This window comes from Microtus pennsylvanicus, chromosome 12 (genome assembly GCF_037038515.1).
Source record: "Microtus pennsylvanicus isolate mMicPen1 chromosome 12, mMicPen1.hap1, whole genome shotgun sequence".
NCBI lineage: Eukaryota > Metazoa > Chordata > Mammalia > Rodentia > Cricetidae > Microtus > Microtus pennsylvanicus.
In genome coordinates this window covers 13,301,538-13,328,667 of record NC_134590.1, presented here as the reverse complement: position 1 = coordinate 13,328,667, position 27,130 = coordinate 13,301,538, and the positions used below count along the sequence as shown (strand labels likewise).

The window sequence follows — 27,130 nt, the reverse complement described above, 5'->3', positions numbered from 1 at the left end:
ACAAATGACATGGACATAAAATTAACTGGCTCTCTGCTCACTAGTTTTAAAGCTTGGTTTACTTTATAGATATATGATGTTTTAATAAACACATGCACTTCTGATCCTAACTCCAGTGTATTTGCCATTTTCAATATGGCAAATGTCAAACGTAGAAGTCTTTGCTGGGGGCGGGGATGCAGTGGAATGCAGACAGTTCTAGATTGAGAATGTCAAACAGTCAACTTCATACATTGCTCCTTCAGATGAGTCTTAAAAAAGAAGTTGTACACAGATAAGTGGGGATAAAGCTGAACACAGGAGCCTAGTTCATTTCTTCCACAGTAGTAAGTTAGTCCTTCCTTTCTGTTGGAGCAGGTGGCTCAAGTCTAAAACTTTTTTATTTTCTCATAGTCACTTAGTCCAATGTTTGTCTTTGAATACATTTAAGCTAGATGGCTGAATTGTTTCATCAAATTATAAATAAGAATTTCTGTATCATCTAAAAAAATAAACACATGCACACATACACATAAATAAACACTCATGGTTTGCTAAATGGAATTATCCTATCTAGTTTTTTGAAAGTTTTTTTTATGGATATGGGTGTTTGTGTATCTCTGTGCCTGGTGCCCATGAAGGTCAGAAGAGGACATTAGATCCCTGACTGGAATTATGGACAGTTGAGTGCTGGGAATTGAACTAGAGTCTTCTAGAAGAACAACCAATGATCTTAACTTGTGAACTATCTCTCTAGCCCTTTGTCTGTCCATTTTTAAACTTAGGATTTTTTCCTACTTGACACCGTGTTAGGATTTGTTTAATAATCAATCATTCTATCACATATTCTTTTCGGGGTGGGGGGAGAGATGTTTGTCTGTTTGTTTGTTTGTTTGTTTTTAAAGGCAGTATTTCTCTATGTAACAGCCCTGGCTACCCTGGAACTCATTCTGTAGATCAGGCTGGCCTCAAACTCACCTGCCTCTGCCTCCCAAGTGCTGGGACTAGAGGCGTGCACCACAACCACCCAGCACATATTCTTTTAAGATACTTTTTAATTGCTGTCTTATGTGTGTTATTTTCTAACTAGACAAGTTGATTTCTCAGTTTTTACAGTTCTGTTCTTTTTGTTTGTTGGTTTTCTTTTGGTTGTTTTGGTTTTCAAGACAGGGTTTTTCTGTATAACCTGGCTGTCCTGGAACTCAGTCTGTAGAACAGGCTGGCTCTCTGCTTCCCAAGTGCTGGGATTTAAGGTATGTGCTACCACTGCTCAGCAATTTTTACAATTTTTAAAATTGTTTACACCAGGTGGTGGTGGCACATGCCTTTAATTCCAGCACTTGGGAGGCATAGACAGGCGGATCTCTGTGAGTTAGAGGCCAGCCTGGTCTACAAGAGCTAGTTTCAGGACTGGCTCTAAAACTACAGCGAAACTCTGTCACGAAAAAAAAAAAACGGGTTGGAGAGATGGCTCAGAGGTTAAGAGCATTGCCTGCTCTTGCAAAGGTCCTGAGTTCAATTCCCAGCAACCACATGGTGGCTCACAGCCATCTGTAATGGGGTCTGGTGCCCTCTTCTGGCCTGCAGGCATACACACAGACAGAATATTGTATACATAATAAATAAATAAATATTTTTTCAAAAAAAAAAACCAGAAAAAAGATTTATTATGTATACAGTGTTCTACCTGCATGTGTCCTTTCAGGCCAGAAGATGGCACCAGATCTCATTACAGGTGGTTTTGAGCCACCATGTGGTTGCTAGGAATTGAATTAAGGATATTTGGAAGAGCAGTCATTGCTCTTAGCCGCTGAGCCATCTCTCCAGCTCCTAATTTTTATAATTCTCAATCAATCTTTATGTAGTCTCTTATTTTATTGTCTGATGAAGATGATGATGATGTAGAAAGGTCTCACTATGTAACCCAGCCTGGTCTGTAACTTGCAGCCATCCTCCTCCTCCCTCTGCCTCCTAAGTACTGAGATTACAGGCAGGAGTCACCACGCCCAGCTGTACACATTCCTACTACTTTCTTAGATTAGATTTGTAGATAAGAAATGAATATTTTGTTGATCTTCTGGAGGAACTACCTAGAATTGAACACAACAGTTTAAATCCAACCAGCAGTCTGTAAGTATAATAATTTCTCTTTTTCAGTTCTGATTCTGAAATAATAGCTTATGCTTTGGACACACTCTATAATATAATATCTAATGATGAAGAGGAAGAAGTAGGTAAGTTTCCAGTTATTTTACTGTGCTTCTATGTATAAACTAGGTTATGCCAATTTTGCTTTAAAGTTGAGTTTATTATTTTATAAACTTGTTCGCTATTCATAGGTGTTTTCTTTTTAAGTTATTCTTAATCAGTACAGTAAAGATCTACCCTCAGTCCCGAGTAGTGTCTAGGATGAAGCTCAGTGTGTGATCTGAGGTGGAGTGAGGTTTCTGTCCTGAAATCAGGGACTGTGCGGCCTGGGCTAAGCCAAGTTCTGTCTCCTTCCTGAGCTTCCAGAACATTAGGATTACAGGCTCCACCACTTCTCGCCTACACCCTTCCTTCTTTTAAATGCTTATTCTTCAGATACTGTGACATTTCAAATAAAAAGTGTTTTAGTAGATTCTCTTTCACCTCACTCACCTCCCCCAGATCCTGTTCTCTTTCTTTTGTTGTTTGTTTTTTTGTTTGTGTGTTTGGGGTTTTTTTGTTTTGTTTTGTTTTGTTGTTGTTGTTGTTCTAGACGGGGTCTCGCTGTGTAGCTCTGGTTGTCCTAGAATTCACTGTATAGACCAGGCTGACCCCAAGATGCTCTTACCTCTACTTTGTGAGTGCTGGTGTTACAGGCGTGGTGAGCACCACACTGCCGGTCCTTCTTACCTAAGCGTTTTCTCTTTGGGTTGTAATTAAGCACTATTTTTATTAGCCTCGCAGAGTTCAATAATCTCTTTGACTGTTGGCTGATCCCTGTTAAGGGTTAGAAGCCAAGTTAGGGAATGTCTCTCCTAATACTTAAACCGTTATTTTCCTGAGACTTTGTTAATTTATAAAGAGCAACAATTTATTAAATTTAGGAAGGTTTTTTAAAATTATTTTTTCTTTGTTACTTCATGAGAGGCTTGGTTGGATGTCTGTACCTTTGTTGTGTAAATAGTGAAAATTTCCTCAGTGAGTAACATTTTCTAGTGCTACTGAGAACATTCCACACAGCCAGTGTTGGTTACAGCAAGACATTAGTGGGGTTTCCATTATTTTAGAGGAAAAAGCAGACATATTCATGTGTTTTATAATTCTAATTTATGCTGATATATAACAAAACAAAATTGTAAATCAATATTGACCTTGCCCATATTTTGTTAACAGTTGACCAGAAAAGCATGTGCTTGTTAACCCACAGAGTACTGGTAGTGTGAGTGTTGGAGTGATGTGTTGGGTGGTCATGGTCGTGGTCCCATAGAATGAAGTACACTTTTTTTACAATTTTATTTCTCTGTGGTATACCTTGCTTAGAATTTTATTAATTTCTAAAGGGCAAAAATATTTAGTAAACATAATTTATTTTCTGTAGGAAAAAAAATTGAACACATAGCCACTTAAACATATACACAAAAATATTTCTTGAAGAAAAGGTACTTGCTTCTTCTAGTGTTTATCAGATGAGAAAATTAAATGCAACATACCTTTTGTTGTTTACAGCAAGGGTCTGTGTAGTTCTGGCTGTCCTGGAACTCACTTTGTAAACCAAGTTGACTCCAAACTCATAGATCTTCCTGCCTCTGCCTCTCACATGCTGGGATTAAAGGCATGCCAAACCATGCCCAGCCACTCAGCACACTTGTTAAAAAATGGCTTAAAACCCCTCCATTTCTTAGATATTCAGTATGGGAGGTGGTTTTTTCTTGTGTGTATTTAGGATTACTATGTTTTACTTACTTGCATTTTTTGAGACATTCTCACTGTTTTATTGAGGCATGAACTCAACGCATAGCTCAAGCTGGCCCTGCATACCTAGTCTTTATGTACCAGCTTCCTGGATGCTAGGATTTTAGGCAGGTGCCACAGTGCCTGCTTCTGTGCTATTTATTTTTAATTCATCATTCCAAAGTCTTTGATAAAATAGGAAAACAACTTTGTATAAACGGTAGCAGTAATTTTTTTAGGGACTTTTTTTCAGTTAAGTGAGTAAATTTAAAAAAAATTTTAAAACTAGATATTAAGAAATGTGTTCTTGAGTTGTATTCTCAGTGCCTTCTCTTTAATGCTTTACTGCAAGGTAACTCTCCAATGACCTAAAAACTATTTAGAGTTCTTTATTTTGGGAATATTTTATAACCCGTTAGTGATAAATCTGTCTCATAGCCCTAAAAATATAGTATATTCCATGTGTCTTGGATGCTCCTTAGCTGTTTGCCTTAAATGATGGAATCTCATTTTCCAAGAACTACACTGCTTCCTTGATCTGCTCCTGTGTTTATACAGATAGATGTGAATAGCTTTCCTTGTCACCTGCTTCTTATTTATTTATTTTCATCTACCTTTTCAGATGATGTTGAAGGTAAAGGTTTGCATTTTCATATGCATGATGCTTTAGACTTAAGACCTGGTAATATAAAAGGACACTGTCAAATGCTGTTTCTTCTGGCTTCTAAAAACTCTGACATTGGTTTGAGTGTGTCAGATCTGTTATTAAACAGGAATATTTAATAATCTTCTGTCCATACCATGAAACAATTCTAGTGTTTCTTTTAATAAAATCAAAAATTTCCCCCAAATTCATTTTATTTAAATTTGTTTTGTATACGCTTTCTGGAAAGCAAATTATTTATAAGCACTATTTGAATATATATATACACATAGATGCACACATATCTACTTAACTGAGTGAGCTGGAAAGCACTCAGTGCAGAGAACACACGTGTATTGATGTTGTCCCTTTAAAGTGCCAGTGCACAGCTGTGCTCCGGGTACTGACCTTCTACATCGGTTTCTAGAGTTCACTGATACTTACCCTCTTGTGATCTGTTTGACTTCCAGTAACTTTTAACCATAATTTTTTTCTTTGTAATTAAAATAATTTTCTTATTTTGTTTAACTAATATTCCTTAATATTTTAGAATGAATGAAATATTATCTAAACTAGATTTAAAATAACAGTTACCAATACCTAACAGAAAACTAACATACTAAAATGCTATTTCTACTTTTTATGACATTTAAGTCTGTTGCTTGAAATCAGAGAATACCGGAACACTGCCGTGACTCTTGTCTGACTGTTTCTTTGGAATGGTACAGATCAGGAGTTGTTGTTTCTGTCGTTTTCTCATATTTGTGTAGAGCTTTAAAGTGCACAGAGCCCTTTCATGTCAGTGTCTTACTTAATAAGCCTCATAGCAGCCTCAAGGTAGGTGTTGTTTCTCTTTCCTCAGATTAACCAAACCAAAGACTGGCCATTGTCCTCATACACTATGACATGGCTAACAGACAGTGACTTCTCTCTCACTGTCCTTTCTTGTTTTTAAATACTCCATGGATTTTTTCAGTTGAATAAAGTGTGGCCAGTTTTACATTCTAACTAGAACTTAGAATTGTGTAATTTACATAATTGGTTGATAGAAAATTCAGATAAGCATTTAAAAATAGGCATACCTGCTTAACTGTCGGGCCACATTTGTAAAAGATTACCTGATGTTCTAGCTTTGTTACTTAGGTCTACTTTAGTTAGAATATCTCTTTTTCTTCTCTTTTTCAGGGGACTGGAGGTGGGGGTCTTGGATTTTTGAGATAGGGTCTTGTAATGTGGTCCTTGCTGTCCTGGAACTCATTTTGTATGTCAGCCTGACTTAGAACTTGCAGTGATCCTCCTGTCTCTGTTTCTGAGTGCTGAAATTACAGGCATGTGCCACCGTGCTCTACTTTAGATCACCTCCTTCTACACGGCAGTTTTTCTCTCTAGAGTATAGATTGTGAACTTGGAATGGAGATCCATTAAAAGGTCCCACAGTGCTTTTCAAACAGTTTACACTTCTGGAAAACATACCCCTATAAATACATTTTAAGAACCAACATATCTGTGTGTTTAGTTAAAAGCTAATTGCATAAATAGATCTGGAAAGTGGTAGGATATATGGGGTTTGTATATATACACACATATGGACTTAAGATCTAGTCTTTGACTTTACTCTTCTGTTTTAGGTTTATCTTTGCTTTAACAATAGATCACATTTTTCCCACTTACATTAATGGATCACCTATTTTTACAGGTTAGAGAAAGTGTTGCACATAGTATATAAACTAAGATTAGAGAGATAAAATCATCTGTGATATAAGTATGCCAGTGTGACAAGATGATTTGTCTCATGCTTTTGTCTGTATGTATAATAGATATAATTTTGTTTTGTCTTATTGAGACAAGGTCTTTTTCTACATAGCTCTGGCTAACCTGGAACTTACTATGTAGACCAGGCTGGCCTTCAACTCACAGAGATCCGCCTGCCTCTGCCTCTCAGATTGCCAGGATTAAGTGTGTACCACCATGCCAAGCTAGATAAAATTTCTTATGGCTGTAGTTTTAATTTACAACTTTTAGACATGATTAACTTAATAGTTTTAACAATTTTACTTTACCACTAAAAGCTTTGTGTACTATTGCTTAGCTAGTTTGAGGCATCCATTAAAGTTTGGAAATGCTGAGGTCAGAGAGATGGGTCAGTGGTAAAAACCCTGGCTGCTCTTCCACAGGGCCCTAGGCTCCTTTTTCCAGCACTCAGATGGTGGCTCCCGACCTTCTTTAACTCCTGTCCCAGAGGATCTTATACCCTCTTCTGGCCTTTGCAGGCACTGCATGCATTTGGTACTCAGGCATACAAGCAGGGAAAACACCCATACATATAAAATAAAAATAAATAAATCTTGGACCTAGAAAGATGATTCTGTGGTTAAGAGCACAGGCTGCTCTTCCAGAGGACCTCATTCAATTCCCAGCAACCACATGGCAGCTCACAACTGCCTGTAATTCCAGTTCCAGGGGATCTGGTGTTCTCTCATTGACATACATGCAGGCAAAACATCAATGCACACAAAAATAAATAAAATATTTAAAATAAAATGTTTTAAAAAATAAATCCTGGATGTCCTGCCTTAGGGCTGTGGTTTTTTTTTTTTTAAAGGTTGATGGTTGTCCTGGTTAGTTTTGTCAAGTTGATACAAACCTAGGCATATCTAGGAAGAATGAACTTAATTTAGAAAATGGCCGCATAAGGTTGGCCTGTAGGCAAGAACACAGGTGATTGGTATGATTCTTCTGGTAATTGTTGTGGGAGGGCCCAGCTATTGTGGTGGTGCCACTTCTGGGCAAGTGGTCCTGGAATATTTAAGAGTGTTTAAGGCAATGGTAGTGCACTCCTTTGATCCCAGCACTCAGGCGGCAGAGGCAGGTGGATCTCTGAGTTCAAAGCTAGCCTGTTCCACTCTGAGGCCCCACAAAATTCCTACCAGGATTATAAGCGCTGAGAAGCTGTTCAACTCTTTTTTTGGTCAGGAACATGTGTCTCTAGGCTCTTGCTTTCAGCATATGCATGTTACAATGCCCCACTATTCTATATTTTGAAAAGCTCACCAAGGCTCAAAGTATAGGTTAATTGTTTGTAATTACCTACATAGAAATGTTTCAGCGTTTGATGAAGCAACTCACAGGCTGGAGAGATAGATGCTCAGGGGTTAAGAGCATTTGTTGCTTTTGTGGAGGACCCAGCCCTTATCGTGGTTCACAGTCATCCATTACAATAGTTTTAAGCACCAAGCACACACATGGTGCAGATGCAGGCAGAATGCTCATGCATGTAAGTTAAAAAGTAAATACATCTTTTTAAATTAGCAAAAAATATTTTATAGGATGAGTCCATGAAATCGGTAGTTTTTCCCTTTTTTGACTAGTTTACTTATTTAGTTAGTTTGTTCTTATTTATTTTATGTGTATTTATTTATTTAGTTTGTTTTTATTTATTTTATGAGTGTTTTATCCGCATGCTTGTCTGTATACCACTTACATGCCTGGTGCCTATCAAGGCCAGAAGAGGGCATAGGATCTCCTAGAACTGGAGTTACAGGCAGTTATGAGCCAACATGTGGGTGCTGGGAATTGAGCCTGGGTCCTCTGGAAGAGCAGCCAGTGATGTTAACCACTGAGTCATCTCTACAACCCCAGTATGCAACTTTAAGAGGGTATTCAGTTGCTTCTAGTTCAGGACTACTGGAATTGATTAGATCAATTTTTATCAACTTTTTTTTAATGATTTAGGCTTTTGTATATGTTTATTTTGTAGCTGTAACAACACCACAATCAAAAGCACTTAGGGGAGGAAAGGACTTGTTTGGCTTTCCCTTCCGAGTCACAGTTTATCACTGAAGGAAGTCGGGGTGGGAAGTTGAAGCAAAAACCAGGGATGAATCCTGCTTGCTGGCTCCTGCTCATTCTTAGCTTCTTAAATACAGCCTGGGACCACCTGCTCAGGGCGCAGTGCCAGCCACAATGGACTGAGTTTCAGACCTAAGCTGCTCTCTGTGACACCTTCCCTCAATCCTCCACTCCTATCTTTCATCTTTCATACCTTCAAATCCAGTACCATGGTGGGACTCTTAGACCTTGCTGCATTCTACTGTCAGCTTGAGATACAGGCTTGGACCACAGCTTCCCAGCACTGACCCTAAGGAAAGACTTTCCTGTTTTCCCAGTGAAGTGGACTTCGCCTCAGTGAAGCTGATCTCTTATCAATCACAGCTGACCTTTCAGCCCCGGCAGACCAGCATCCCATTGCCTCAGTGAAGCACAGTGGTTCTGATCTCTTCTTAATCATAGCTGATTCTTCAGCCCCAATGGATCAGTACACACAGATTCCTCTTTTGGGAAGAGATATGTTTATTATATCTGAATGAATATTTTGCCTGATGCTCGCAGGGGTGAGCAAAGGACTTTGGATCCTCTGGAACGTGGGATCTGAAGTTATGAATAGTTGTAAGTCACCATGTGGGTGCTGGGGACCCAATCCAGGTCCTCTGCAGCAGCAACTGTGCTCTTAGCTGCTGAGCATCTCTTCCCCTATTGATTCTTAATCCAAAATGTCACAAACTGTTTTAAGAGTCTTTGAAACAACACAGGCCTCACTGTTTGCATTTCTTTCAACGTTCGTTTCTTTCAAGGCTCCCACAAGAATGAAGGCTTATTAAAAGTTGGATGATTTTTCCAACCTAAAGTTCCAAAGTATTCCACAATCCTCTAACAAAACCAGTCCAAGGCACAAAGCCTGTGGCTGGCGTTATCACAGCATCCCACTCCTAGTACTTACTTTCTTTCTAGTTTTATTCAGTTGCCATGACACACTCAAGGCCATCATCCTGCCTCAGCCTCATAAGTGCGGGGAAAATGTTAGTCATTTTAGAACTTAATATTGTAAAGAAATTCAGTGTTAAATTCTGCTTTTATTGCTAAATGCTGTTCTTGGTTCTATATGAAAACAATACTGGATGCTCTGAAGATGATTGTTTTAATTTTATAATTAAATTACACTAACAAAAATTAGCAGTGAATACTGTTTTGAGATTTATTGATTTAGAGATATAATTTATGTAAAATAAAATTTGCTTCTAGAAGTTGTATAGTCTTGAAAGTTTAGACAAAAGAATCAGTAGTGTTTGATGGGATGTGGCACTGTGGTTAAGTGCTTGCCACCATAAACAAAGCCCTGGTCAAAACCCCAGCACTGAAGGAAAAAAAATGGTAGAACCATATTCAAGACAGAATATTTCTACCACCCTAAGCAATTCCCTTATCCTAATAAAAGTCTAACCTGGTGTCTTTGAGGAAATATGAAATTTAACTGGCCTTGAAAGTGAGTTCACAAGTAAAGTTTTCACTCATGATTGTATAACTAATACCAGCCATACTGTTGAATTGTTTATATTCCAGAAAAATGACCATTTTTGTTTAACTCTTCAGTGGAAGGATACTTTAACACAGCATCATGTTGAACTACTTTGTTCTTTGAATATTACAGAAGAAAATTCTACAAAACAGAGTGAGGATTTGGGAAGCCAGTTTACAGAAATTTTCATTAAGCAGCCAGAAAATGTCACTCTCCTGTTATCTTTGTTGGAGGTAAATAGGGAACATTGACCTGTCATGTTAATAAGCTGCTTTTGTTGGCTTTGTGGATGTTACTGAGGATGTAATATGTACATACTTTCAAAGGAGTAAAGTTTGTTGTATCATGCTTTTTGAATGCATGTGAGAGATCCTCGTGCATGCTATAGGAAATATGTAATTTATTAAAATAATATGCATCTTATTTCTAGTTTTACAAAGTATTTTATCATTAACATTTTAGTTGATTTAATCAATTAACACTAACTCTTACTGCTTTTTATTTCTTAAAATTCATTTGTAAAGTTTACTGAAATTCTATTTTTTACTTGTAGCTTCTCATTGCATTATTAGTTGAAAATAATGTTTTTCTTGAAAATAGGGATTACAGTTGTTAAACAGCTGGCATTCTTCCATTGCAGGAGTTTGATTTTCATGTCCGCTGGCCTGGTGTGAGACTCCTGACTTCTCTTTTAAAGCAACTAGGGCCCCCTGTGCAGCAGATAATCCTGGTCAGTCCCATGGGTAAGTGACTTGGCCTGTGTAATTTTGAGTAAGAAGATGAGGATCGTTTTCTAGAAGTGAGTGAAGTGATGCCTTAATAAATTGTGATCTAAATCACTGTTTGCGTTTTTAGTCTGCCTGTATGTTCCTCATGGCTGTTCTCATGTTCTAGGTGTTTCCAGACTTATGGACTTACTGGCAGATTCCAGAGAAATTATACGTAATGATGTAAGTTCATTTTGGTGCGGGATCCCACATGATGCTTACTTTCTCTCTTTGTGAATGAAATCTTTTTAAGTTAAGAAAAGTTAGTTTGGGAAAGATGGGATGATGGTCAGTCATTTAGACCTTTCAAACTTGTATTGTTTTCTTATCTTCTGCCTAGTGAGTATTTAGAATTAGACAAACCATTTGCTCTTCAAATTTACTACTTCCATATGTTTAAGCTTTCCTTTTGGTTTTTCGAGACAGAATTTCTCTGAAGTAGAAGCTGTGCTTTTTCCCGTGAGATATTTATTGTCTTTTTCACCATTTGGCCACCTACGAACTCATAAGTACTTGCTGTGTAATACTGAAAAATAGGGCTGTAGAGATGGCTCAGCAGTCAGAATAGTGACTGCTCTTGCAGAGAACCTGAATTCAGTTCCCAGCACCCACATGTCAGCTCATAATTTGTCTGTGATTCCAGTTCCTAGGGGTCCTATGGCCTCCATAAGGCATGCAAGTAGTAAAAGGCATATATGCAGGCAAAACACCTATATCCATAGACAGAAATGAGTAAGAAGCAGTAACATAAGGTTTTCTTAATGGTAAGTGACAAAAGGTATAAACTTATGCAGCTTAATAAGCTGGAAAAAGATAAAAGGGCAAAGACTTATTTAATTTAACCTTTCCTTTGTGTGCAGCTATACAGCTCTATTTGACATTCAGCAGCAAAGGGGTCTCGTCCACATTGACTGTAGATTTTGAATTGTATTAACAGTGTCATAAGTTACCATTATATACTGTGGAATATTTCTCTTTCCTTGGCCCAGATAGCTTTGTTAAGCTCTTATCAGTAAACGCATCTGGAGTTCCCATACACACACCTGGAGCCCCATCTCCTCCATGACGAATTATGGATTTCTCTGAGTGCCCATGGACATGCTTCTTGAAGCCCACACCATGGCTGTCCTTGTAAAATTGACAGTGCATTCCTGGATTGCTGCCTCAGTGGTGGCAGGACAGCCGTTCTCCCCACCCCAGGTCGGAAAGGAGGACACAAAGGCTGTGGGAGGAAAAGCCGCACCACAAGTACCTTCTGGAAACTTTGTGCAGGGCATACTATTCATGAGGCATAAATTTTCATTTCTTTTTCTGTTGATTTAAAATCAAACTGTGAGAATTAGCGACCAGGTATTTGCAAGAATTCCTGAACTCTGTAGAAGTTCTGTTAGAATGTGGTGATGATATTTGGTCATTTGTATTGTTATTTTAAGAAGAGTAAGTCTGAGAATGATCACTCTCTGCTTATGGAAACTACATGGTGATGGATAAGTATGCAGTCGTTGTGTTTTTGCCAGATATGGTAAAAAGAGACCTCTTAGATTGGAACGGTTCCCAAGGCCCCATCCCTCTGTGATCTATGACCTTCAGAGAAGCAGATTGTTGAACTGTCTCTGCCCTCTATGGCTTTCTGCATATATAGAGAGTGAAGCAGTTGGACTTGTAAAATCCTGTTTATTATAGGATTCTGTGATTTTAAAGTAATTTTAGGTGCCCAGTAAGGTTCATGCTCAAGCAAACGCCATGTTTCTTTCCCATTAGGGTGTCTTATTGCTGCAGGCACTAACAAGGGGCAACGGAGCAATCCAGAAGATCGTTGCTTTTGAAAATGCTTTTGAGAGGCTACTGGACATTATTACAGAGGAAGGAAACAGTGACGGAGGTAAGAGGGAGAGGCTGTGAAGGCGGCTTGGTACTCACTCTTTTGGGGTGGTCACCGTGGTTTCACAGCAGGACATATGCTTGACTACATGATTTCAGCCTTTCTGGGACACAGGCCTGGACAGTCAGTGAGACAGGCGCCCTCGGCAAGTTATCGCTTAGACAGAAGAAATGTAGCTCTGTGAACATCTAAGCATTGTGAGTGCACTGTGTGCAAAACACAGAAGAGCACATTCACGTCTTCTGCAGTGTCAGAATTCCTTGAAGAACAGTCAACTCCCACGGCATTGTGGTTTCAGAAGCAGCAACTTGCAGATACTCCCACTTTGCCAACACGGATTCTTTATTGACATCTTAATAACTAAGAATATATCCCTCAGTAAGTATATCATTATATGTGTAGATACGGACTACATAGAGCTAAGGGGCTACAGCAGGGTTAAGAGTCTTTAGAAGTCAGGGAAGCTGATAGAACATGGAGTCTGTATGAGTATGATAATGAACCAAACTGAGCTTCTCAAAAATACTGGAGAAGTTGCTGTAGTGGCAATTCATTTATATTTTAATAAATAAAGCTTGCCCAAAGATCAGAGAGTAAAACAGCCACACTGGTCAGCCTTACAGACCAGGCAGCAGTGGCACACACCTTTAATCCCATAGCCATGCTAGCTAGCTATAGAGGCCGGGCAGGGTGGTGCACGCCTTTAATCCCAATACTAGAGAAGAGTATAAAACGGGAAGAGTCAGGTCTCAGATCAGTCTCAGTCTGAGGATTTGTGGAGGCAGGATTGCCAATTCGGTCTGAGGTCTGAGCCAGTGGCTGGCTGCTTTGCTTTTCTGACCTTCGGGTTGGACCCGAGTATCTGTCTCTGGGTTCTTACTATTCATGCTACAGGTTTGCAGCTGCTGGTGTTAATATTGGAGTGGAAATACAGGGTCAGTTGAGCTGGAGGAGCAAGGTGAAGGGATGGCACAAAAGGGCAGATGAATGGACAGTGGTTTCAGACAACACAACAAGCAAATGCTTGTTTGTCAGCTACATTAGCGGGGACCAAGTAGACCTGAAGCCCCTGGGATAGTGGGAAGTTCTCTGTCTGTTCGTCTTTGAGGCACGCACCGGATGGTCAGATGACAGATGAGTGCGATCATCCCTGTCCTAGTGCTGAGTCCTCTGCTTTATGGGGAATCATACGAGGGAGTTGGACTCTTCCCTTGGTGTGGTGTGTCTGATGAGTTCTTGGGTTCTTTCTTTAAAAATTTTTCATGTGTGGGGCTGAAGAGATGGCTCAGGTTATGAGCACTGGCTGCTTTTCCAAAGGTCTTGAGTCAATTCCCAGCAACTACATGGTAGCTCACAACCATCTATAATGAGATCTAGTGTCTTCCTCTGGCCTGCAATGCAGGCATATGTGCAGGCAGAACAACATACATGATAAATAAATAAATCTTAAAGAAAAATTTGTGTGTGGTACAGTGGGTAGTGGTGGAGGAGGGGCTGCACCTGTGTGTGGAGGTTAGAGGACAACTTTATGGAGTAGTTTCTCTTCTTGCAGCTTTAGGTGGGATCAAGGGATAAATGCAGGCTCTAGGCTTGCACAGTACCCCCTGAGCCATCCAGCTCACTAGCGCCTAACAAGTTCTTGGACTTTGTTTTCCTAATATGATCTTAATATGCCCATGCACCCCATACATCTCAATTCACCCCAGTAAATGTATGGGGACTCTTCCTGCTGTGCCTTACGGGTGGAGCTAGAAAGAGGGTATTGTTCACCTGTCCTCCTGTGTGCAGAGTGGCCTTCCAGCCTCAAAATTGAGTCAAAGGCTGCTTTAAAATGAAGTCTCTCTGGTCAAGGCACAGTACTGTTTTTTACAGTATGGGAACTTATGACAGGAGCAAGCTTGATCTCAAACATTTCTAATCAGTATCTTACTCATATCTTACCAACTCAAACTACCCTTCAGTTATTGGTAATTTTGCCTTGGCCTCCAGGTGCTAGGGTTATAGCTGTGTGTCCTGAAGACAGGTTAGAAAATAAATCTCTAAAAAGGGAGAAAATTATTTGGTTGAAGACTTGAAGGTCTCAGGGGAACCATAAAATGCAAAATTGAACATTCTGGAGCCAAATTTGCTTTCCTTTGAGTTTAAATATTTTAATTGAGCCAGGCATGGGTGATGCGTCAAATAATCATTGCAGATAGCATGGTAAAACAAAGCAGCAGACCCTGATACAGTACCAAAAGCATGATCCCTAAGAGGAAAAAAACTGATGAATGGGACTTTATTAAAACTGAAAAGGTGTGGGGCTGGAGAGATGGTTCAGAGATTATGAGCATTGACTGCTCTTCTAGAGGTCCTGAGTTCAGTTTCCAAAAACCACATGATGGCTCACAATCAGCTACAATGAGATCTAGTGCTCTCTTCTGACGTGCAGGTGTATATGCAGGCAAAACACTATATACTTAATAAATAAATAAATCTTTTTTAAAAACCTGAAAAGGTGCAAGTCAGGCACAGTGCTGCATGTCTTTAATGTTAGCACTTGGGAGGCAGAGGCAGGCTGATCTCTGAGTTTGAACCCAGCCTCCTCTGCAGAGTGAGTTCCAGGACAGCCAGGACTACTACACAGAGAAATCCTGTCTTGAAAAACCATAAAAACAAAACAAAATTGCAAAGTTGTGTTCTACAAAAGACTCTATTAAGCGAATTCAGTAATGGCATGGGCGGGGATAAAGTATTACTAAAACTTATATCTGAAAGAGGACTTAAAAACATAATGGTGAAAAGAAATGAGGATTTAAAACCAGTCAAAATATCTGAACAGAAGAAGAGATTGCAGTTTGCAGTAACATACAAATAAACACAATCATGTCATTAGGCGATTGCAATAGAATTGCAGTGATGAAAGTCCAAAATTCTAATTCTGCTAGATACTCTTGAGGGTATAGAAAACAGAAAGGCATTGCCGATAGAAATTCAGAGGGTATAGAAAACAGAAAGGCATTGCTGATAGAAATTCAGAGGGTATAGAAAACAGGAAGGCGTTTCTGATAGAAATTCAGAGGGTATAGAAAACAGAAAGGCATTGCTGATAGGAATTCAGAGCATATAGAAAACAGAAAGGCATTGCTGATAGAAATTCAGAGGGTATAGAAAACAGAAAGGCGTTGCTGATAGAAATTCAGAGGGTATAGAAAACAGAAAGGCATTGCTGATAGAAATTCAGCGTGAAAGACAGTAACAGTTTCTTACAAAGCTAAACACAATCTTGCCGTGTGATCTAATGGTAATGCTGCTTCATACTTATACGTACTACATTAAAACTTAGAGTCACACAAAAACATACACTTGATGTTCATAGAAGCTTTTATTTCCATTTCTAAAACTTGGAAGTAACCAGGATGTCCTTGAGTGGGTGAATGGATAAATGCTAATGGGTTCAGAAAATTGGATCTTACTCAGCAATAAAAGTTATCAAGCTACAGAAAGGTGTTGGGAACCTTAAGTGCATGCTGTTGAGTGATTCCAATTTACAGCTTTTTGGGAAAGGCTGTAGAGGCAGTCATCTGGAATTTGGATGGGGGAAAGGGGATATGGGGCAGTTTTTGTGATGAGACTGTTGTGTTTGGTACTGCAATGGTAACTTCTCAGATTCTACATTTGTCAAAACTCAGTTTTTTAGCGTAAAGAGTGAACTGTGATCTTCAGCACTTTGCCAGCATTTGAGCATCCTTTGTAACTGCTTCACACTAATGGATGGTGACAGTGAGAGGACTCGGGAGGAGAGCAGCTGGAGGTGCCGATTGTCCTGCTTCTCTGACTATAAGCCTGCTCTAAGAGGCAGTCGCTTAGATTGTTTTTCACATCTACTTATTTAGTGCGTTGTGTGCCACAGCACATGTGTGGGAATCAGAGGACAGCTTGCAGGTACCACGTGGGTCCTGGGGGTTGAACTCAGGTCACCAGGCTTGTCAGCAAGTGCGTTTACTCCACTGCACATTTATCTAGCAGGATCAAAGGTGTGCGTGTACTAAGGCCTAGAACAGTGAGCACCTTGAACACTCTGTACTTCACAGAGGAACCAGGAACTCGTGGTTGTTCTAATACTTGGTAAAGGTTAGTGGGAAAGTCTTCACTGAGATAATAACAGGGGCCATAGCGTGGGTGAAATTGCACACGAGAGTGATATTTGTAAGCAGAGAAGTAGGAGAAGGAGCCATGAGAAGTAGCCTGAGCAGCCAGATGAAGAAAACACCAGGGAGAGGCAGGGACACGTGTCACATGGGTCTCAGAGATCATATAAAGTGGGATGGAGTCAGTCAATAAATGGTTAATATTTAATACATATCTGAAGTCCTTTTCTTGCCTTTGCCAGGAATGCAGAGGTATATAGTACATTGACAAATTCCCATGTTCATGGATTATAATGTAGTGGAAAGAACAAGCTTCTAGAAGGTTGTGTGTGACGCTCTAACCTAGTTTGAGTCTTGCCCATCAGTACTGAGCACTTGGTATTTAAGCTTGTGTGTCAATGTGGTAGATGGCTTCTGTAGTGGGTTGGACAGACAAGAAGTTGCTATGGGCTGAGAAAACACACAGACAGAGGCAGGCAGAAGGCCGGGGTCAGAACAAGGCTGCCTGCTGTACCGTACTGACCATGGATGTGCACACTTTAGAGCACTAGATTGAGTTCCTTCAGATGTCATTAGCCTTAATGCCGCCATTTTTCATTCTTCCCCAGGTATAGTAGTAGAAGATTGTTTGATTTTGCTTCAAAACTTGTTAAAAAACAACAATTCCAATCAAAACTTTTTTAAAGAAGGCTCATATATTCAACGTATGAAACCTTGGTTTGAAGTTGGAGATGAAAATTCTGGGTGGTCAGCACAGAAAGTGACCAATCTACATTTAATGCTGCAGGTATGTGGTCTTTAGACATCACTGTGATCAAAATTTGTCAGGAATCTTTTCAGTAAAAAGAAAATCACTCCCATTTGCTAAATCCAGGATTTTTAGTTGGTTTTAGGGGAGATGTAAAACCATTTTTTTAAGGATTTAAAAATAATCATGTACTCATTACATACAGTAATATGTTATACAAGAGCGTTTTCATTAACATATTAGTGTATCTGTTTGATTGAGCATGTTATTGCATCTTGTGTGTGGAGGTCAGGACAACTTGAGGGAGACAGTCTCTTCTACCATGTGAGTCCCACACAGGTTATCAGGAGCCTTTCCCCCATCAGCTAAAAGTATATATTCTATGCTGACCACGCGCTTGTCCTGTGCTCTCCTCTCTGCCTTATCCTCTCCCTGTTGTCATCTCCTCAGTCCTATAGATAGTGTTTATGAAAAAGTCTAAAAACCGCAGGTTGTGGTGGCATACACCGGTAGGAGTTGCTGAAGGAGGCAAAGGCAGGAGGATCACGAGTTCGAGGTCAGCCTGGGCTACACATTAAAAGTTTTTTTTAAAAAGAAGTCTAAAAACCACAAATGACAAAAAATGTTTGACGTTTATATTTTCTGTGACTGGCCTATTCATTTAGCATGGCTATCTCTAGTTGGATTAACTTTCCTACAAATAAATACCAATTTTTTTTAAGTTTATTTTTTTTTTAAAGATTTATTTATTTATTATGTATACAACATTCCTTCCATGTATGCTTGAATGCCAGAAGAGGGCGCCAGATCTCATTATAGATGGCTGTAAGCCACCATGTGGTTGCTGGGAATTGAACTCAGGACCTCTGGAAGAGCAGTCAGTGCTCTTAACCTCTGAGCCATCTCTCCAGCTCCCTTAAGTTTGTTTTTTTTTTTTTTTATTTATATCTGTATGTGTGAGAGTATGTATGCCACTTGTATATGGGTGCCCATGAAGGCCAAAATAGAGTGTTGGAGACCCTGAAGCTGGAGTTAACAGGGAATTTTGAGTCACCACAGATTCAGGGGCTGAGAATCAAACTTGTGTCCTCTACAAGAGCAGTAAGTGCTCTTAACCACTGAACTATCTCTTGGTTACCATACCTTCACATATTATGGTTGAGAGAAATCTGTTTTGTATATATTCCAAATTTGTAATCAATCATCTGCTGTTGGACACTCAAGTTAGTTCCCTAATTTAACTTGTGCATGGTGTTGGAGTGACCAATGATATGCAGATGTTTCTGTGTCCTTTGGACCTGGAGTGGTATAGCTGTGTTATGACATAGAGGACCATGTAAAGAATTTTTTGAGGGGCTAGAGAGATGGCTCAGTGGTTAAAAACATTTGCTGCTCTTCCAGAAGACCCAGACTTGGTTCCAGCATTTATATTAGGGAGCACACATTTGCTGGTAACTCCAAGTTTCAGGGATCTGATGCCCTCTTCTGGCCTCTTCACACACCAACAAACACATGGCCTGTTCATTCATAGTTTTCCCCACACACACAATAAAAATTTTAAAATAGGATTTGGGGATTTAGCTCAGAGGTAGAATACTTGACTAGGAAGCACAAGGCTCTGGCTTGTGTCCTCACACCAATAAAAAAATTAAAAAACAAAAACAAAAAACAAGAGTTAGCTTTCTCTTGAAGAACATTTTATCTTAACTCTCTCTCTGAATCTCAGTCCTATTTCCAATTTACTTAACACCAAAAAAAAAAAGAAAAGAAAAAGAAAATTTTAGAATTATTTTAAAGAAAGATCAGTTTAAAAATTGTATTACTGGCTAGGCATGATGGCGCACACCTTTTAATCGCAGTACTTGGGAGACAGGCTCAAAGGGATCTCTGAGTTCAAGGCCAGCCTAGTCTCCAGAGTTCCAGTTCCTTTTACGGCCTAAAAGGTTGAAGTACATCATGTAAACAGAGAAATGCATCATGTATCTATGTATCATGAACTACATATATATGTATATTTTATGCTGTGTATTATAAAGTACATCTATATGTAGGTTTGTTGTAGGGTTTTGCTTTGTTTTTTAACTTTAAAAAAGTAGATCAACAGCTGGGCGGTGGCATACACCTTTAATCCTAGCACTTGGAAGGCAGAGGATCAGTTCAGGACAGCCACGGCTACACAGAGAAACCCTGTCTCGAAAAATAAAACAAGTGGATAAACCTGCCTTGCCTCCCTCACTGAAATGTCCCTTTCACATGCTAAGTGAAGACCATGGACTCCAAGGCAAAGGACCTGAGATTCGTACATCATAATATTTTCTCTACCTCAGGGAAGGAGTAGTTGAGTTCATGACTTTGCAGCTGCAATTGGTCTTTTTAGAGCATCTGCATTGTCTCTCTCCAGTTTTATTTAGGTTTGCTTATCTGAAAGTGCACCATTGTTTTCATTAGAATAGCTATGCCCCTGACAGAACTGTTTCATTATATTCATTGTTACAGTTATAATCCTAAGCCTTTGAAAACTGGAACTAATATACTTGGGGGAGAGGAGGTTAGAGCTTTTCCTCTGAGGAGTTGACTGGCTGTCTCCCTTTCTCTCTCCTGACTTTATTGATAGGTTCTCACTATATGGCACTGGCCTGACTGTCTCCTGAGTGCTGAGATTTAAGATGTGCCACTACACCTAGCAAAACACCACTTTCAGATCTTTTTTTTTTTTCATTAATTAATTCAATGCCTCTCTGCTCCTCTCCAGAAAGTCATCTTTGTGATAGTCCTGTCTGTAGTGATGTTAGTGTTTTAGTTGTGTTCTTCGGCATATCTGCTATAAAGTCATGGATGACATTTGTCTGGCACTTTTGTTAAGTAAGTTTTCTCATATATATGTATTATATTAGGTATAAAAAGTTTTTTCATATAAATAATATTAGTTTGTAAAAATATAAGCCATTGTTTAGTTATTTTGAAGATGTAATTGGGCCTAAATAATGGTTTGTTTCTGAAACTTAGTGTTAAGATTCAGAGTAATCATGGAACTGTAGGGATTTAATAATGAAACCAGCCCCACCTAGTGTATGAGTCTCTGTCAGGCCTCCAGCTGTTAGCTTTAGCCTCTTTATCTCCAGGTTAGAGAAAGTCGTGGAACTCAGGCCGTCTGTTTCAGACCCACTCTGTCTTTAGATAGTTCCCACTTTCTCTGCTAGGAGCCTGCCATCTTGTACCTGAATTCAATTTTGTATTGAATTATTTGTAAATACTGTGTTGTTTCAGTCCAGAAATGACTAAAGCAGATAGTATTCTGTGAGAGTTCAGATCACCTGAGAGGGACAGCATTAAGCACATAGCGAAGTACTAACACTGTTGCCATAGGAGAAAGGGGCCATGCTTAGCTATGGTGAGCATATTAGGGAATACCCCAACAGATGGTTCTGTCTCACGCCTCTACAAATGATTTTGAGACAGGGTCTCCTCCTGCCTCCACCTCCCTGGTATGCAATACCATGCCCTGCTGCAAATCTTTAAAAGACAATTTTTATCTTGTTCACAGCTTGTCCGAGTACTAGTATCTCCTACCAACCCTCCTGGTGCGACCAGCAGCTGCCAGAAGGCCATGTTCCAGTGTGGGTTACTGCAGCAGCTTTGCACCATCCTGATGGCTACGGGAATTCCTGCTGATATCCTGACCGAGGTAAATGAGAGAAAGACAGAGGCCACTCTAGGAGATGGGAATCCTAGGAATTAGACACTAATTGAAGGAAACTTATCCTTAGACCCAAATTTTGAAGTCAAGAGCCCTCTGAAACAGATATGTTGGTTTAGCCTAGCAGCCTGTACAATGAAATGTCTCTCTGTACTTAGCACAACAGTCAAAAAATTCAAAGAAAACACAGTAATATTCATAATCCAGACTCTCTGTGTATTTTCCATCTTTATGTGGCTTATTTTTCTTTATTTCTTTTAAACTGTGACTGTCTGTACTCTGTCACTCTTTAAAAACTTTGCTTTATTTTTTAAAAAATACTATTTACTTCTTTTTATAATTCCCTATACTCTTTTTCTTCTCTCTCCCAAGCCTACGTACATTTATCCAACACTGTGACCTATTTAGAGGTCTTTTTTATCTGAATCTGTCTTTATTGTGTATCTAATTATTTTCTGACTCTTTTTTTTTTAAATGCTAAGCAGGCACAGCTAGGGCCAACACGGCCCTGTCTGCTTGCTCCACCCAGTACAGCACGGCAGAGGCATGTTCGCTGCCTCTGAGAGTCATGTACATTGCCTCCTTTTTAGGCACACAACAGGTCGGTGTTGCCATTAAGCAAATTGTAGCACTCTGCTCACAGATCCCACTTAAATGCTCTGTAGCTGGACCTCCCAAAATAGAGAGCCATTTGTGCTGGCGAACCAGGAAGCCTTCTTAAGGAGCCGCACGGTTTTCACTGCCAATGCTGAGTCAGAAAGACCTCTCTCAAACTCGCTGCCATCAGAGTCCATCTGAAAAAAATAATTGCTGGCTACCAAGAAGCTGTGCTTAACCCTGTTCTTTTATGTCTAGAATTCTTTTTTAAGCTTTCTCAGGTTTTACATGGTTATAGTTGAATATGTTGGTGTGCCAATTTGTTGTAGGAGGCCATTCACTCATTCAGACCTGAAATAATCACTCAGTAACTGTATTAATTAAATCACTGCTTGGCCTATTACCTCTAGTTTCTTATTGGCTAGCTCTTACATTTAGAATTAATCCATTTCCATTATTTTATATTTTATAAGGTTCGTGGCCTACCGGCAAGGTTCCAGCTAACAGCTTGTGTCTTTCCCCTCTGGCAGCTACATGGTATCTCCCTGACTCCACCTTCTTTCTCCCAGCATTCAGTTTAGTTTTCCCTGCCTAGCTCTATTCTACCCTTTCTATAGGCCCAAAGCAGCTTCTTTATTAATCAGTGGTATTCACAGCATACAGAGGGGAACCCCACATCATTTCTCTCTGCTTTAAGTCTGTCTTGTCTCCAACCCCTACCCCAATCCCACAGCTCTCTTATTTTGCTTCTTTCTGTCATGCCAGGATTGTTTTTTGAAATGTATGTTAAAATTAGTAGGATTTATGTAAAGATATAATATTTGTGAGACAGGATATCACTCTTACCTAGGCCAGCCTTGAACTCCAGATAGTGCTCCAGCCTCAGCTTCTTGAGTGCTGACATTACAGTCTGCTTTTTTATTTTTGGATCTTTTCTTTAATTCTAGTTTTCTGAAAACTACTGATGCTAACTGTGGGTTTCGTCCCCATCCCAGCAGTGATGACCGCTCTCTTCACCTAGGACAGTGGCTGCTCTTTCTTGATAACATCTTTTCTGTTCTCCTGGAATTTTGTTAACAAATTTGTAAATTTTTTAACCTACAGATATCTTTAAAGGGAATTTTTAGTTGATAATGATGACATGTGTTTATTATGTGCAACACTGCTCTGAAATATAGTTTTTCTTTTCATTATTGTTTCTTGGAGGTTGTTTTCAACTTAATCTTTAAATTGAACGTTCATTATGTTGTATTTTAAGTGTGTCCATTGATCTTATTTTAAAGCGTTTCTCTGATTTGCTAGGACTGGGGATAAGTCTCACCTCTTACAGTACATTATTATTTTAGTTTCCATGAGGCTTCAAACTGCATGCAGTCAAATCTCCTGTTTGGTTTTAGTTATGATCTGGTCTCATGGAACCCACAGACATGCTGTGGAAATGAGGCTGGCCTTCAACTTGTATTCCTTCCTCTCACCCCCCAGTGCTGAGATTCCAGGCGTGTGTCTGTCCAGCGAGTGTTGGTTTTAATGAGGCCTGGCTGGGCATCCTGGGAGGATCTCCAGAGAACATTTCAGCATGATCATGTTCTAACTGATCTTTTCATGTCTGAATTTTGACACTTAAAAACAAAAGAGCAAGATGTAACATTTTCTTAGAAAATAGATTTTTCCCTCTTAACTTACTTTCCATAGTGTTTTTTTGTTTTCATTCTTGACAGACCATAAATACTGTATCCGAAGTTATCCGAGGCTGCCAAGTCAACCAAGACTACTTTGCTTCTGTGAATGCACCTTCAAATCCCCCAAGGTAAGAATCAGGAAATGCCAGGTCCCTGTGAGGAAGTCAGACTTAGGTTTGGGTGCTAGTAGATCTCATGTGCCCATCTTACTCTTCTTAAAGGTCAGTGTGTGTTGTGGAATGGCCCAATAATATAAAGATATTGGTCATTAAGACTATGCTTCTGTTTAAGGATATTGGTGACTAAGATTGTATGCTTCTGTAAAAGGATGTTGGTGATTAAGACTGTATGTTTCTGTATAAGGATGTTGGTAATTAAGACTGTATACTTCTGTATAAGGATGTTGGTGATTAAGACTGTATGCTTCTGTATAAGGAAGGATGTTGGTAGTTAAGACTGTATGCTTCTGTATAAGGATGTTGGTGATTAAGACTGTATGCTTCTGTATAAGGAAGGATGTTGGTAGTTAAGACTGTATGCTTCTGTATAAGGATGTTGGTGATTAAGACTGTATGCTTCTGTATAAGGAAGGATGTTGGTAATTAAGACTGTATACTTCTGTATAAGGATGTTGGTGATTAAGACTGTATGCTTCTGTATAAGGAGGATGTTGGTAGTTAAGACTGTATGCTTCTGTATAAGGATGTTGGTGATTAAGACTGTATGCTTCTGTATAAGGAAGGATGTTGGTAGTTAAGACTGTATGCTTCTGCATAAGGATGTTGGTGATTAAGACTGTATGCTTCTGTATAAGGAAGGATGTTGGTAGTTAAGACTGTATGCTTCTGTATAAGGATGTTGGTGATTAAGACTGTATGCTTCTGTATAAGGAAGGATGTTGGTAGTTAAGACTGTATGCTTCTGCATAAGGATGTTGGTGATTAAGACTGTATGCTATTGGTACCTAATACTTGGTTCAGCTGCCAACCTTTCGATTGACACAAATCACAGGACTTTCTTAGCCTCAGCTCCCTTCTTTCTGAAATGAAGATGGAAATATTTGTTGCTTGAGTCCTGGTGATAGTACTTCAAGCGACAAAATGACTGGTAGTTGATGTATTTGGGTTGTAAGGCTCTGTTTCATTCTTTTCTTTACACTCTTGTCAGACCAGCAATTGTTGTACTTCTCATGTCCATGGTGAACGAAAGGCAGCCATTTGTGTTACGCTGTGCTGTTCTCTACTGTTTCCAGTGCTTTTTATATAAAAACCAGAAAGGACAAGGAGAAATCGTGGCAACACTTCTACCCTCCACTATTGATGGCAAGTAAAGTTTTTTTTCAAGCTTGTATTTGAATCTTTGCTTATGTTTTAGCCACAAGTACTTAGTAACTCGGATGAAAGCCTTAGATTGGATTGGAGGAGAGCTAAGTCAGACTGCACCTGGATCTACGTTGCAGAATTTCTACTTCTCTCTCCTTCTTAAGATGTGAGAGGATGTGGTACTCGTCCATACATGGGTATCATGCCTTTAGAAAGATTGTGAAGATTACACACACGCAGTTACACAGGTAGAGTCATGACCCCAAATCCTAGTGTGTAATAAACACCAGCAAATCAGTACTATGAAGATAAATCCTACCACTTAGTCACACTCAACATTTTGGTCTATTGTTCTATGATAGAGTATAGCTATTACTTATGGATTCTCCAGTATTCAGTTTACTTGAGATGTGATTAAATGGCTGTTTTCATATTAAGAGCAATTTGACACAAATAATTGGAAACTTTAGAGAGTTCATTTTAATTACATAAATATAGGAGGTAGACAAAAATTTAAGTCTATTTAATTGTATTTTACCAAAATTATTTTTGTAAAGGATATTATAGAGATGTTTTCTATAAATGAAAGTAAGATGCTAGAGGTAGTGAAATAATGTGCCGATTGTTTTAGAAATGATGTTTTCCATGAAGACAGTTTTCTGTCTTGTTACCATCAGACTGATGCCTATCATGTTCTGATATTTCTTTGTGCAGCTACCCTTTTAGGAGACACTTTTCTGTCATCTGTCCCTTTGTGTTTGAAGTCTTAGATAGTACATAATAGTGTTTTTACTGCTCCCGTGTAGGAAACGGTTCTTCTGACCCTTGTGAGTGTGGGGTTACTCCACAGGGCCTAACATTCCTGTCTGTTTGCAGCAACAGGTAACTCGGTCTCAGCTGGTCAGCTGCTCTGCGGAGGTCTGTTTTCTACAGATTCTCTTTCAAACTGGTGCGCTGCTGTGGCCCTCGCCCATGCGCTGCAGGGGAACGCCACCCAGAAGGAGCAGCTGCTCAGGGTCCAGCTGGCCACAAGCATTGGCAACCCTCCAGTGTCCCTGCTGCAGCAGTGTACCAACATCCTTTCCCAGGTAAAGGCCACGGGCTCCTGAGAGGTGCCAAAGGGTTGTCATGTCCGTGACCCAGGGTGGACAAGGAGAGAAAGCACTCGCTGAAACCAGGCAGTTTTGTGGAAAGTTAGCCAAACTGTTTCTACAGGAGTAGTTCTACCAAGTGGATATATGGGCTTCAGCATGACAAAGCACAAGTTCTTGGCACAGAGCTGTTTTGAGTTTTACTTTTCTTCTTAAATTATCTAGGATTCTTCCCTGTCTTTTTTCTCTTCTCAGTGAGTTCAGATAGTTAAGGAGAGAACGTAAAATAACTGCAAATCATAGTTATATGCCTCTATCTTTTCTCCTGAAGCAGTTGATCCCCCCCCCCCCAAATAAAACAACCCAGTTGCAGTCCATTCCATATGCAGTATGTGCAGTGTGTATTTCCAGGGTCTGAGTTCTCACATGCTTAGCAAGATACAGACAAACACAGCTAAGGCTGTGTGTGTTCCTTCAGCTGGTTATGGAGGACAAGTGAAAGGTGCTTGCAAAGGCGCCTGGGCGTGTCTCTTACTCCATGGTTTGCCCACGTGCACTTAGCCTTGCTTCTGAACAGTTACAGACATACTTCAGCATACTTTAAAGCCAGAGTCCTGAAGGACTTAAATTATGGATGAACCCTTGTTCTTTCTACTTGGTCTAGCCGTGGAGGGTCCCTTCCGTGCTCCCACAGCACTACAGTGGCCTGCACTGTTGAATTTCATCACGCATTGCAGTTTCTTTGTTTTGAACTTTTTGTTGTCGCTGTTGCTTGGCAGTAGACTCTTTTCTTCATGCTTACTAAACACCCCCTACCATTGTGCTATATCCCTCAGTTCACAGGCCTTTTTTGAGCATTTTTACTAAAGAAATAATACCATTATTCATAGAAGTTAGGGGTGAAGTTAAATAATGGGAAGAGAGTTGAATGCTGTTTGAATTGGTTTACTTCAGTGGCCAATTTATCACTTATCTCTTCATGATTTAAAAAAAAACTAAAATTTTCAAATCTTTACTTACTTAATGCTGGATGCTCACCATCACTGTTGAAAACAACTGTTGTCAAGTTGTAAAAACTCTGTCATGGGGCACAGGCGCACCTTACCTTTGTAACTGTAATGTCTGTGTAATGTGAAGACCTACAGTGGCGATGGCTAACCCCCTGTAAGTAATCACAAGGCTGTGAAATTAACCTTATGTGCCAAGTTTATCAAAGATTAGAGCTTTGTTGCCACTAAGTATCTGTCCGCTTAGATTGCAGAGACTAAGAGCATAGTTGAGGGATTTTTCTGGACTTAGGTAATTTAAAGCAATGTTTATGAAT

The 27,130-nt window shown here is 39.6% G+C and overlaps 2 protein-coding genes across 3 annotated transcripts in view; one reads left to right on the top strand and one right to left on the bottom strand.

Moving 5' to 3' along the window:
- Positions 1-27,130, bottom strand: part of Sdad1 (SDA1 domain containing 1) — a 162,229-nt gene that overhangs the window by 23,652 nt on the left and 111,447 nt on the right. The window lies entirely within an intron of this gene.
- The window catches only part of Uso1 (USO1 vesicle transport factor), a 64,803-nt gene that overhangs the window by 15,269 nt on the left and 22,404 nt on the right, over positions 1-27,130 (top strand). For both annotated transcript variants that reach the window (XM_075943607.1, XM_075943606.1), the window contains exons 4-13: positions 2,137-2,213; positions 10,026-10,126; positions 10,534-10,636; positions 10,788-10,843; positions 12,422-12,542; positions 17,281-17,459; positions 20,965-21,105; positions 23,433-23,521; positions 24,561-24,715; positions 25,592-25,803. In XM_075943607.1, the coding sequence (XP_075799722.1) occupies positions 2,137-2,213; positions 10,026-10,126; positions 10,534-10,636; positions 10,788-10,843; positions 12,422-12,542; positions 17,281-17,459; positions 20,965-21,105; positions 23,433-23,521; positions 24,561-24,715; positions 25,592-25,803 (1,234 nt within the window). The remainder of the gene's footprint in view (positions 1-2,136; positions 2,214-10,025; positions 10,127-10,533; positions 10,637-10,787; positions 10,844-12,421; positions 12,543-17,280; positions 17,460-20,964; positions 21,106-23,432; positions 23,522-24,560; positions 24,716-25,591; positions 25,804-27,130) is intronic.